Raw genomic sequence first — 14,597 nt, 5'->3', positions numbered from 1 at the left:
AAAATGAGAACACTACTGAGCCTTCAGTCTGAATTTCTTCACCACCGTAAGCAACAAGCTTTGCACAGTTTGCCAAATCAAGCTTCTCGCCAGCACATACTCTAGCAAATGTTTCTGCTGACATGACATTACACTTTGAACTTGTATCAACTTTGAGCTCTATGGGTCTCCCATTAATCCGAACAGTGCAAGTTACTTCATTCTTTGCCCACAAATCTACTGCATTGACTGTTTCATTAAAGCACAGACACACCATCAACATAAAAAGTAGGGTCATAGCTTTCTAATTGATCAACTTGTCTCTTTGAACGTTTACTTAATAAAAGAATGTACATCTTTTGATTTACAAAGTCTTTGGAATTGCCTCCACTTTTTACATCTATGGCACTGCTGACCAAAAGCTAAGCACCTTCCTCTTTTTAGATACATGACTGCCACCAGAATTGCGACAGTTAATTATGATGCTAGGTGTGAGGGCACATGCTTTGAGTTTGCGGACTCACTTTTGTGCTTTACTGACTGTGCTTGCTCTGGCATTTGCTAGAAAGCTATGGGGTTCCCCAGGGACTGCTGCAGGACTGACAGTAGCTACTGTGTGCTTCAACCTGTTTCTTTTAACCACATGCTGCATATTATCAACATTAGATTTAGAATTTACTGGAAGCATGCATTTCTCATTTATAAGCATATTTGTGTGCTCTTCTGTGAGCTCGTGTATCTGACAAATCTCTATGGACCTGTTCAAAGTTAAATCACTGTCTCGAAGCAAAGTCTTTCTCACAGCATCATCTTTAATACCACACACAAGTATGTCTTTATCAACTCATCCCCTAAATCACCAAATCTGCACATTTTAGCCTTATTTCTCAAGTCAGTTATGTATGCTGCAAACGTTTCATCAGGCTTTTGCTCCCTTGTATAAAACAAGTGGCTTTCTATTGTAGTATTAATTTGAGGTTTACACATGTCTCAGAATTTACGTTTTAAGCACTCTGGGTCTTCCCTTGTTTCAGCCAGTACCACTATATGGCAGTCTTCCCCCTCACCTGCATGCACAACAGGTGCATACACAAATGAATGCTCTCTTTCTGTGTCTTCTGAACAGCTAAATTAAGTAGAATAAATGCCTTAGTACATGCATCTCTTCAGAAAATGCTGCTTGTATGAAAATACTGTACTCTTGCTCAAACACTCCTGTTCTCTGCAGTATTATTATAAAATACAAGTGGCGCTGTTCTGTGAAAGCCTTCTGCCATGCCAACAAATTGCACACTGCAAAATGATCCTTGTAATTATGTGCGAATATGCACACACACAGTTACTTGAAATAACATTCAAATGCATAGTAAACTCTTTGAAATACTGTACTTCGTGAACTATGCTTTGAAATGGCTTTATTTTGTAAAATAACTGTACTGTAATACTGCATAAACTTGCAAACACTTTACACTTCGGATATCTTGAATAGCTTTACTTAATGTGAAAAAGTAGTACATAAAAAAATGCAGTCATTTTCCTTGTTTTATACATTTTATGTGATTTGGATATTGTTTCAGACATTTTCATAACGATTTCAAATATTTTTATCAATATGTTGCAGTTGTGGACATTTCGTGTAACTAAAAATTTGTTTTTTTGAGTGTTCTGAGTGTTTTGTTTCTTATTCTTTGTGTAAGAAATCATTTAAGCAAGTGTTAGTACCTAGAATTCATTTCTGACCCTGTAGTAGGGATGATCCTTTCCTTTATATTCCTCCAACATTAATAGAGTGCCACTTGGTCTTGATTCTGGATCCTGGATCCCATTCTGACACCATGTTGCCCTTCCTCTGTCATCAAACAAGATGAACATGCTGGGTAGGTCATTTATATGCTTTATTACATATAAACACATCAGGATGGATAGCAGCAACATAAAATATAAAGAAACTGATAGACTAACACATACGTGCATACCTGCATCTCAACAGCTCTCTACAAAATGGCAGTCTAGCTTGCACATGCTCAGTATTTATACACGTCTGTAAGCCCATGGAAAGCTTCTTAAAGGTACATGCACACTGATCTACACCAGGCAACCCCCCCCCCTACTGCAGGAAGCTGGCAGTATTTAGCATCTGCCTGCAAAAATACCCAGACAAGGCCTTTTACTCAGATCTTTGGCAGGTGCTGGAAGTGATGAAACAGTTGCATTCCTTCATGCTTCCAAAGTAGAAATTAGTTCACCCAAAGACAATACAGAAAGCTTCCTAGTACAGACTGTGTGTCTCTGGCTGCATTCATCTTTTATGGCCTAGACTATAAAGTGATTTAATTTCATATATTTTTCTAACGTTTGCTGGGCTGAGGTTAACCCTCCAGTTTCCTCTGTTAAACATGTACATTTAAACAGTTACAATCCTGCAGGTACATTACTGTTCTCTTCCAGTAGGGCACACTGTGAATACACTTTAAACAGACCACTTTACAAATATTTTTTCAACACAAACATCTGCACAGAGCACTTTGATATACACAACATACAGTTTTAATACATTTGTAACAGGAGCATCTTATATAAATTAGTTTGATATTCACAAGTGACACACAATTATTTACAAAATTCCAGCTAGCTGTGCTGTGTCAGTACCTCTTTTGTCACAATAACTATAACTAGGTATGTATAAACAAGGTCAACCAATTGTCATACGTTTGTCTGAAACTTGGTTTCTGTTTTTCTTGTGACCTGTTTTTTTTATATCTGGTCAGTGATGGAGTGCCTGTGGAGAGTATATTGTTGCTGACAAAATATTGTAAATAGAGTGTGGGATCAAGTTATTCTTTTCATAGCATTTGTACTTTACGGTTGTACATTTCTGAAGTTTGTGTGCATAAGTAAGAAGGTGGAGAGCAAGTCTCGCATGGGTTGATGGAGCTTGCCATTTAGCAGCTGGCAGCACACACAAGATTGAGTCTGAGCTGTTAATGATTTAATTCCTGTAGACAAGGGTACAGGGTTCAAGTCCTTCCTCCTGTGTTTGCCTGCTTTGCGACTTTGAGCAAGTGAAGTAATCAGACAGTGCTCCCAAGTCACTACTGAAAAGGAACATTTGTGTCCAGTAGTCTCACATGGTTAAGAAATGTATGAAAACAGTATGCTGTTTGAATGTAAAAATCGGTGCTCACATTGCATTTTTTTGTGTTGCTAGTGGTTGTGATAAATACCACCAGTGTAGTGTCAGAAATCATTCCTAGTGTTCTTTTGAAGTACAGAATCCAGGGGTAAGAGAACCCCCTCAAACTTTGAAGGTACACCTTCACCTCTGGTCCTAACTGAAAAGGATGCAGGATTGTGGGCCAGTCATTACATAGAGGATATGAGCATTTCATGACTTGTATTATATGACTTGTTTGCTGTAGAAAGCCATCTAAGCAACATCATTGAGATGTTTGGGATCAAAAAAGTAGGTTGTTGGACATCTGCATTTTAAAAACATAGAAGTTTAAGAAGTGTATCCTGTCTGGTTTAGCATTAATTATTTTCCAATAGATGGCATGTATCATCAGCAGACTAAAATGTAATCTAACTGAGGCTGAACCTAGTAGTTTTCATTCTGTACAGTTCTGCTTGCTTGATTTTGTTTCTGTAGTATTGCCAGTATTAATGGATATAAATTGTAAAGTTCTGAATTTTATTCTCAGCTGTTTTGTTCTTTTAGGTGATGGCTGTTACAGCTCATGTACAGGGTTTGATGAAGCGTGTTCATGAAGGGGTATATGCCACTACTAAGGTAAAATAAAACAGTAACGATATTCTTTCATATTTAAATCATTCCATTAGACAACCATTTAACAAGTTATTGAAATGAATAGAACAAATATTACAGAAAATCTAAAAAGTGTTTCATATGTACAGAATACATAGCTTTGGATTCTTGGAGGATTAGACTTCTGTGGCGTTTATCAGTGTATGTGATATTTGGGTAAATTCATCTTCTATGCTTATGTGTGCAACCGTGATGTTTGCATATACTGTCATGTAAATAAAAATGTTTACTTATGAAACACTTGTAGAAGCAGTCATAGACCTGTGAAGTTCCCTTTCCTCTCTGATACTTTTTATCAGAAGGTAATGGGAATGAGTACAACTTGGGGGAGGGGGACCGATTTAGTACAGTAACCACCATGAGATGATCTGAGATCACTGTGCGAGACTTGGGGGGGGGGGGGTAGAGTGACAGTGGGGTTGGGTGGTTGCTCGTGGTAAGATACTATATCAAGTGCCACTCAGTATGCTGAATCAGTGGGGTATGCAGATCATATAGTCAACATTCATTTTTATGATCACAGGGAAATAATGCTGTGCATCTTAGTATTGTAGCTATCCCCGATAGCTATCATCAAGTATGTAAGCAAGCAAAGAAGTGTTTGGAATTAAGCAGCAGTGTGCAAGGTGCTGACTGTTAATAGTGAGCACTAGTACTGCAGTAGCACAAGTCTTAATTTCATAAACAGTTTTAAGTTATATAAAAGTTGATTTTAACACTGTGACTTGCCAAGTGATTGCAGCATGTATATCCAAGGAATAAAGACATATTTATCAAGAGAAAATAATTGAATTTAACTTTTAGTTTTTAGCCGGTTAGCAGAGTGTCTCCATCATATTTCAGTCAGAGTGAAGTTATACAAACATCGGTTTGAAGTAGCTTCTTTGAGGTTGTGACGCCCATGCCCTGGCCCAGCAATCAAGGAGCATCAATCCTTACCACTAACACCAGAGAGGGCATCTCATATAAAAGGAAAGGATAACAAATACACACAGTAAAGTACAATTTCCCTTAAGTGCACACAGAGATCACAGTCAGTCTGGGGCTGGTTGCTCCCTTGCTCCCCAGGTCCCCAATAAGACTCCCCACTGGCACAGCTATAGGGTCCAGATCTCAGCCTAGCTGGCAAGCTAACCTACAGTACCCTCTCTGTCCAACCAGTGCTTCGTGTCCCAGCCCAAGCAGCTGACACACACACACACTTTGAGATAAGTATTTATACAACTTCACAGACACTCCTGGGAAAGGCTGACACAGATTCTCCAGCTGTGCCCCCTTTACCCAGACTATACGGTAGTAAGTGTTGCCACCATCAGCTAATATTTATCAGCTACTCAAAGGCCGTTAAAAGGGTGTCCAGTTATTACTGTGCAATATTATTTTCCAATAGTAGTGTAACTTAAGCACTCTTAAGGCTTTGGAAGGGCTTATTACAGGATCACTTATAAGCAGGCAGTGTACTCTAGAGCTTAATTATCTCTACATAAACCAGCCACAGTTAAGAGGTTTTAAAAATATTTAATAATAAATACTAAAAACACAAGACAATACTACTACACCAAAGTGCTACTCAAGAGTTCAGAGATCACACAGAAATGCAAAATAATTCCGTAGTACAGTTCTGACATAACAGAAAAACACCTAGTCTAATCTTTATAGTCCTAGCTATTTCTACAAGAAAACGTGCTTCTAAAATATCTTAAGACAACAAGCAGTGCTGAGGTTGGATATCAAGACAAAAATGCTTAATTTCTGGTTCTCACTGTTTAAATTGAAACTGCAGTTCTGATAAAACATTATATCATTTGTTTACACTTTCCTGGTTCCCAGGCCACACCGAAACTGCATTTACATTCTTTTACACTTAGAGCAATGAAGGACATTCCACATGTAAATTCTGGCCCATTAACTTTAGCCTTAAAACAATAGGCAGGATGCTTACCCCAGACTCATCTACTCCAAATTCTAACTTCAAAGGAACAGACATAAAGTAATTTTAATTTCAAAGGACCAGTAAGAAATGCTTGAATTAGTTTTCCTTACAGCAGATGGCAATGCTGCCACATTGTTGAAACAGCATTTCTTTACATTTAAGACACAAGCCTGTATTTTACATTTATATTTACAAATGCCAGAATTATGTATCAAATTCTATTTGACTAGGTTGGCAGCCTTCACCCCTTCTCTACCAGTCTTCACCCCCCCTCCCCCGGAGAACTCAAGCTAGTTTTTCGAGTAACCCTTGATAAACGCCACTTGAGAGGGTTAAGTCTGAGTTTACCTCACCCCATTCCCTGACTTGAGAGCCCATCTGCATTGCCATTGCTACTTCCACTGCGGTGCTGAACTGACATTTGCTTGCAACCACAGGCTCCATCTTAGCAACTTGGCATTTTGCTGACTGGTACTGTTTAACCATGTTAGAGGGTTGTGATCTGTCATTACTGTGAATTTTCTTCCATACAGATAAGGCTGAAGTTTTTGCAGTGCCCACACTATGGCTAGACATTCTTTTTCTACAGCTGCATAGCTTTCCTCCCTGGGTTGGAGCCTGTGACTCTGATAAACCACTGGGTGCTCTTCCCCCTCTGAAGACATCTGGCTAAGTACAGCCCCCACCCCGTGGTTTGAAGCATCCACCTGCACAACAAATTCTTTGCTGTAATCTGGACTGGCTAACACAGGGGGTCCTCCCAAAGCTTCTGGAATGCCTGCTCACATGCTGGGGTCCACACTACCTTATCTGGCCTGTTCTTCCTTGTCAGGTCTGTGAGGGGAACAGCTATGGTACTGTAACCGGGGTGAATTTTCTGTAGTACCCTGCTGTCCCTAAAAATGCCCTTGCCTGCTTCTTAGTAACAGGTGCAGGCCATGCCTGAATGGCTTCCACTTTGGCAGGTTCTGGCCTTATCTTACCACTCCCTGCTCTATGTCCTAGGTAGGAGACCTCTGCCATACCCATCTGACATTTGCTCAGCTTAATGGTCATCCCTGCCCTCTGTAGTCTGCCCAGCACCTCCCTGACATGCTCAAGGTGCTCTGGCCAGGAATGTCTGTAGGTGGCAATATCATCTAGGTAAGCAAGGGCAAACCCACCTGCTACTACTAGGATATTATCCACCAGCCTCTGGAAAGTCGCTGGGGCATTCTTTATCCCAAAGAGCATCTTTGTGAACTCATACAAACCAGAAGGAGTCACAAAGGCTGACTTTTGTATAGCACTGGGAGTCAAAAACACCTGCCAATAACCCTTGGTAAGAGCAATGGTTGTAAGATACTTAGCCCCACTCAGCTGCTGTAGGGCCTCGTCTGTCCTAGACATGGGGTTAGCATCCAACTCTGTGTGACTATTTTCATTTCCTGTAATCCACACACAACCTGGTGCTGCCATCCCTCTTTGTCACCAGCACCACTGGGGAGCCCCAGGGACTGCTGGACTCCTGAATCACCCCAAGTTCCAACATCTCCTGTACCTCCTCCCTCAGAGTCTGTCTGACACTCTCAGGCACCCTATAAGGGGCCTGCCTAATAGGCCTTTGGGGTCCTGTAGCCACCTGGTGCTGCACCAGGTGGGTGCACCCTGGTTTCCCAGTGAACGTGTCCCCAAATTCCTGCAACACTGCTCGGATTTCTCGAACCTGGGTAGGAGATAGCTGCTGGGATATTACTGCCCCTTCCACTGAGGTGTCAACCCGAGCCTCACTGATGAGATCAGTCCCCAGATCTCCCTCAGTCTCCTCCTGCAATCCACTGCAAATGCTCAGCACAAGGGCCTCCCTATCATGGTAAGGTTTCATCATGTTAACATGGTACAATTTGTGCCCCTGCCATCTGCCTAGCAGTTCCACCATGTAGTTAATATCACTTACCTTTCTTACCACGTTGTAGGGACCCTCCCAAGCTGCTTGCAGTTTGTTGTGTCTGACAGGAATGAGAACCATTACCTGCTGCCCCACAGCATATTCTCTAGCTCGAACATTCCTGTCATACCACACCTTTTTCTGTTGGGCATCTGCAAGGTTCTCCTGGGCCAAGCCCATGAGTTCCCTGAGCCTTGTCCTGAGGTTTAGGACATATGCCACAACAGACTCCTTGTAAGACTCACACTCACCTTCCCACTCATCTCGAATTAAATCTAGAGGTCCTCTCGCCCTATGCCCATACAGCAACTCAAAGGGTGAAAAACCTGTGGATTCCTGGGGAACCTCTCTGTAAGCAAACAAATAGGGAAAATATTTGTCCCACTCCCTCTTAAACTGATCTGCAAATGCCTGTAGCATTGACTTTATTGTAGAGTTTAACCTCTCAACAAGACCATTAGTCTGGGGACAGTAGGGGGTGGTCTTCATGTGCTTCACCCCACAGGACTTCCACAGACAAGCCAGCAGGTCTGACATGAAATTGGCATCTCGGTCAGTCTGTATTTCTTTTGGGAAACCTACCCTGCTGAAAATCTCGTAACAAAGCATTTGTCACCTTCACTGCCTCAATGGAAGACAAAGCCACTGCCTCAGGGTATCTTGTAGCATAATCCAGTAGCACTAGGATATACTTTTTTCCCTGTGGAACTTGAGGTACTCAGAGGACCCACAATATCCATAGTTACCCTCTGAAATGGCTCCTCAGTCACAGTCAAAGGCATCAAAGGAGCTGTCTCCTGCCTTACCTACCTTTTGGCACTGCTCACAGGTCCTGCAGTACCCTGTTACATCTCTGGAAATTCCAGGCCAATAGAAGTTCTGCATAATACGCCTCTCTGTACGTTTTTTGCCCATATGACCTGCAAAGGGAATATTATGGGCTATGGCTAGAAGCGCCAGATGGTAGGCTCTAGGCACTACCAACTTCTTTACTCTCTTGCCTTCTAGTCCTCCCTCAAGTCCACACTCTGTACAGTAACCCTTTGTCCCACTATACAGATTCCTTCTTCCCTTCAGAATCAGGTGCCTCCCTAGCTACCTGCCTAAGCCTTACAATGTGGGGTCTGAGAGATGAGCCTGTCTCAACTCTCTCCTTGTAACTCTTCCCAACTCCCCTTCCACAGGAAATCTGGCATTCTCTGACAGTGGTGTTTCACTGTCAGCCTGGGTACTACTATTCACCTCTACCTTTGCAGTTACCCTTTCCAAGGGAACATCAGTACCCACAAGCAGCTGTGTGTCACCTTCAGTCTCACTGCTACAGCGTAGCTCCCTTCCTGAAGTAACCACCTCGCCAGTCCTGGCTGCAGGTATGCAGTCTGTCTGGATCTCCCCCAGGCTACCAGATCCACATGCTTGTCTCCTAGCCTCACTGCGTGTAACTGCATAAGTACATGGTACTGCCTCATCCAAATCCTTCCCTCTCAGGACATCTACAGGATGGTAGTTTAGTACCCCTGTTGTCTCAAGACAACCTACTGTTGGCATTTTGTCTTTCCCAGTTACTGCCTCCCTCACCTTTGGTTTCCCCACCTTGCCTCTGTGGACACCTGTATGCCACATGGCCCCACTGGTTGCATTCAAAACATTTAACCCTAGCTCCTGGACTTGTACCTGGACTAGTGGCTTCCCCTACTGGCAGATTCTGTTGTGGCAGTCTGTGCTACCCACCATGGGTTCCTTTAGACCCATGAGCAGTACTGGGGGACCCCTTCATGTGCAGGGCTGCCCTGCTTGCCAGGTATAGGTCTCTCTTCTTCCCCAACTCATCTGAAGTAGCACATTGTTTATCAGCTAACCAGATCCTCATGTCCTCAGGCAAAGTGCTAAGGGGCTTGTTCCATAACCAAAAGGTCTGCCAGCCTTCAGAAGTGGTGACCTGACATCCACTCACCCAGCTATGAAAATAAGTGCTCAGTTTAGCAACATATTCACATACATTTTCATCTGTCTTGCGTCTATGCTCACAAAACTTTTTCCTATACATTTCAGGTGTTAGCTTAAAACATTCTAAAAGACATTTTGTACAGCAGTATAATCAAAACGGACAGAGTAAGGCATTTTTGATAAAAAAGTTACAGCTTTCCCATGGAGTAAGGGCATCAGGAACTGTACCCAGATCCTTTGGTCAATACTATACTGTTAGCATACCCTTTCAAACATATGCATGAAACTATCAAAATTATCCCCCTCTTTAAATCGCAGAAGACATTTACTGACTTGTGCTTCTGGGGTCCAGTTACTCCCTTCTCCATTACCTCCATGATTCTGGTGAAGTCAGCATTTCCCTTTCATATCTCCTCTGATGCTCTTTTTCTTTGGCTTCTATCTCCAAACGCCTGGCCACCAACTCAAGTCTCTTTTTAAGTCCACTGCAGAAAGTTTGAGCTGTCCATTCTCTGAATATATTGCATCTCCACTGCCAGTCTGATTGTCCTTCGCAGAAAGGTTGAGCTGTCCATTCTCCGAGAATATTATATCTCCACTGCAAGACTGATTGTCGTCCTGGATGCTGTTTTCTGATGCAGCTGTAACCAAGGCTGCAATTAGGTATGCCTTAGTCAGATTTCTATGCACCAGTCCCCTGACCTGGCACATCTCCACGAGCTGGCTCCTTGTCAGCTTTCCATACTCCTCTGCTGACATGCTGCCTGCTCACCCTGACTAACTAAGCTAACAAAAGAATTAAAACAGTTGTGATCTGAACTCTGAGTATTCACTGTGTGGCTGTTTTAGAGTACAAAACACATTCAGAGATCACTGTAGATAAGCTACAGGATTCACTCTACCCCCACCACTACAAGCCAATTAGTATTTGCTAACTAATATGTGATGTGGATATCCACCGCCACCACAAATGTGAAGTGGATCCCACCACTGCAAACCACATGTGATGCCTGCGCCTTGGCCCAGCAATCAAGGAGCATCAATCCTCACCACTAATACCAGAGAGGGCATCTCATATAAGGGAAAAGGATAACAAATACACACAGTAAAGTACAGTTTCCCTTAAGTGCACACAGAGATCACAGTCAGTCTGGGGTGGTCTCTCCCTTGCTCTCCAGGTCCCCAATAAGATTCCCCACTGGCACAGCTATAGGGTCTAGATCTTAGCCTAGCTGGCAAGCTAACCTCCAGTACTCTCTGTCCAACCAGTGCTTCGTGTCCCTGTCCAAGTAGCTGACACACACACACACACACACACACACACACACACACACACACACACACACACACACACACACACACACACACACACAGACACAGACTTTGAGATAAGTAGTTATACAACTTCAGAAAGGCTGACACATATTCTCCAGCTGTACTCCCTTTACCCAGACTATACGGTAGTAATTACTGCCACCACCAGCTAATATTTATCAGCTACTCAAAGGCCCTTAAATGGGTGTCCAATTATTACTGTGTAATATTATTATCCAGTAGTAGTGTAACTTAAGTAATCTTAAGCCTCTGGAAGGGCTTATTACAGGATCACTTATAAGCATGCAATGTATTCTAGAGCTTAATTATCTCTACATAAACCAGCCACAGTTAAGAAGTTTTAAAAATATTTAATAATAAATGTGAAAAACACAAGACAATACTACTACACCGCAGTGCTACTCAAGAGTTCAGAGATCACACAGAAACTTAAAACAATTCCATAGTACATTTCTGACATAACAGAAAAACACCTATTCTAATCTTTATAGTCCTAGTTATTTCTACAAGAAAACATACTTCTAAAATAACTTAAGATAACAGGCAGTGCTGAAGTTGGATGTCAAGACAAAAATGCTTAATAATTTCTGGTTCTCGCTGTTTAAATTGAAACTGCAGTTCTGATAAAACATTACATCATTTGTTTACACTTTCCTGGTTCCCAGGCCACAACGAAACTGCATTTACATTCTTTTACTCTTAAAGGACATTCCACATGTAAATTCTGGTCATTAACTTTAGCCTTAAAGCAATAGGCCGGATGCTTACTCAAGACTCATCAACTCCAAATTCTAACTTCAAAGGAACAGGCATAAATAATTTTAATTTCAAAGAACCAATAAGAAATGCTTGACTTAGTTTTCCTTACAGCAGATGGCAATGTTGCCACATCATTGAAACAGCATTTCTTTATTTACATTTAAGACACAAGCCTGTAGTTTACATTTATATTTACAAATGCCAGAATTATGTATCAGATTCTGTTTGACTAGGCTGGCAGCCTTCACCCTTTTCTACCAGTCTTCACAGAGGCACATTTAAAACACCAAGCATGGTCTCTCTTCAGTAAGTGGTTAGGCTTCAAATCTTTTTCTCCAGCCATTAATATTTTGTACATTTTACTTTTATGGTCACTGTTCGCATAGGAAGCATTTGATAATCTTCATTTGGATCAGTGTTACAATAGTCTTTTCACCTGGAATGTCTGCCACAGGAACGCTCAGCATCCAGCACAGACGTTGCGCCCTCTACTTACACAGCTTTATGACAGCCTCTCTAGGTTGTCAGAATGTTATTAATATCAAGATGGACTTAGCCCGCTCAACTTTTAGGTCTTTATTGCAGCAGTACACTCCATCACTATTTGTTGTTATAGTCAGTCCAGTGATTTGACCACATTTGTGGGGGCAATTAACTTTGTCTGGTTATTTTCTTAATGTTGCAAATTGTGTTTTTGCTGTGGGTTGGTGGGGGCATTACTGTAGTCTGCCCCAAGAAAAGGTCAATAAATATACATGTGGGAAGGAAATCTGCAACAGAGTCTTTTCATATCCAGTGCATGTTCTTTTTGGGACCATCTTACAATGGTATGCTTTCTTTTATGCTACGAATCGGAGAATTTTCATTTTCTCAAAGAATTGTTCACAAACTGCATTCTTAGATGATTATTGAAAAATATACTTGATTTGAGATAACTTTGGTATAGGAAAACTGTTCAGTATCTAAAACAATTATGAGAAATAATTTTTTACATGGAAAATACATGTTTTATTACATTGTATATTATGTGAAAAATGGCTACCTTGCACATTTGATAAAATAGTTTTTTGTAGTAATGGGGTAACTATAACCTATTAAAATTTGGGCTGCTCCTATGTCTTATAGTAATGTCATAAATAGCTGGGATTTTTGCCAATACATATAGCAGTTTTGTAAGCGTCCTACTTTTTCTGCCATCCCATGGTGCAACATTGTGCGCAGGTATGAGTTATAGGTGCTGTTATGCTGCCAAAAGATGATGTGTAGTTAACCATCTTGTATCAGCAACTTAACCTTCTGTATTAACTGATCAACCTTTAGCTATGTCCTTACATCTTTGTCGTGATTTGTTTCCTTCATTGATCTATTCTACCTCTTCATGGAAGCAGTCATCATGGGTATTGATGTTAATGGGTGTAATAGGTTTAATATGTTTTAGTTAATGCTTTTGAAAGTCAGTGAGTAAATATGTTATACTCCTGATATAATCCTAGAAAATGCAAGGCATCTGGGCCATGTCACCATTTACACCCTGCCAATCAATACCCATCCAAAGGTCTTGCCCATCTTTTTCAATGAGAGATAGGCCAGTCATGCTGTGGCTGAATTTGTGAATATCCATCCAGTTGTCTAACTTCTTTTTAAAGGGAGATAGTGTCTCATATTGCTTGCTGTGGCGTGGACATTTGTTACAGAAAAGGGGTAGTCATTACATGATGAATCTGTCTTTAGCACCACAGATCTGAACCTGCTTCAGCAAATATACAAATCACAGTGGAGTGTTCACTCAGCTGTTTGATTGTGGAGATGCAGGAGGTCTTGAACTGACGGATGCTTAATAGCCCAAAAAGCAATAAATAGATTGCTTCCTAAGGAGTCACTATAAAAAAAAATCGGTGAAAAATTCAATTTCTATACAAATAATTTTAATTATATTAGGACATACACCACATTAGCCTTCTTTGCTGATGCAAAAGTAAACCGCTGCTAAGCAGCAAATTTGTTTCCACATTGTCAATATATGCAAAAGTAAACCTCTGCTAAGCAGCAAATTTGTTTCCACATTGTCTGTATATTTATACATTTTATATTCACCTACTTCTACCACATTTGCAGTGAGAGACTTAAATTCACCATTCATTCCAAAAAAACGCTAGTAAGTCCAAAAAGGGGGAAAAATTAAGAAGGAAAAAAATTTTAATTGGTGTGCAAAGATCATAGAGATCCACAATATCTAATAAGTAAGTGAAAGTAGGGCCAATATCTAATGAGTAAGTGAAAGCAGGGCCAGTAAACCACCATGGCTGAATAAAACGATGATTGTTTATTAGACAAAAAGAAAAACATGGACTACTCAGTTAAGTTTGGAGTAAACTGTAAACACCTAGTCCATAGATAAAAAGTAACTCCTTCCTAACACTGTTGTAAAACAAATTAACACTCGATATTTGAAAACAAGACTTTGAGATTAAAATTATAGGCACTTTCACCGAGTAACCTCTACTTCTTCAGACCAAAATCACATAAATCATCCACGAATATTTAAAATACTAATTAACCAATCATGAGCGCTACAGACAAACGTATTTGTCCCATCCATTTATAAACTGCAACCTGTCTAATCTGACAAACAAAACTAATCCAAAAGACATCCATAAAACCATATATGAATTGCAAAAGTAACACCATAATTTTATGATTAAAACTCTGCTGCACCGAGTATCAAAATGCCGACAAGAACATCAGAGCAATGGTAGCTTACCCATCATGGGTACTGGTATAAAAAAACAGGGGTAAATATCCCCAGCTCACCTTAGAAATAAAGCTACAAAATTGTCATAAACACTTAATGGAATCAAATAACCAACAACACTTACTGCATCAAGGTTGAG

General features: G+C 40.9%; 1 protein-coding gene across 1 annotated transcript in view; it reads left to right on the top strand.

Annotated features, from left to right (window-relative positions):
• Positions 1-14,597, top strand: part of NGDN (neuroguidin) — a 579,874-nt gene that overhangs the window by 107,755 nt on the left and 457,522 nt on the right. Inside the window, exon 3 of the mRNA XM_044058154.1 lies at positions 3,698-3,769. Coding sequence (XP_043914089.1) covers positions 3,698-3,769 — 72 coding nt within the window. The remainder of the gene's footprint in view (positions 1-3,697; positions 3,770-14,597) is intronic.

The sequence above is a fragment of the Protopterus annectens genome, chromosome 16.part0 (genome assembly GCF_019279795.1).
Source record: "Protopterus annectens isolate FY-2018-M chromosome 16.part0, PAN1.0, whole genome shotgun sequence".
Classification (NCBI taxonomy): Eukaryota; Metazoa; Chordata; order Ceratodontiformes; family Protopteridae; genus Protopterus; species Protopterus annectens.
Note: the sequence above shows the minus strand (reverse complement) of the source record. Positions and strands in the feature narration are given on the sequence as shown.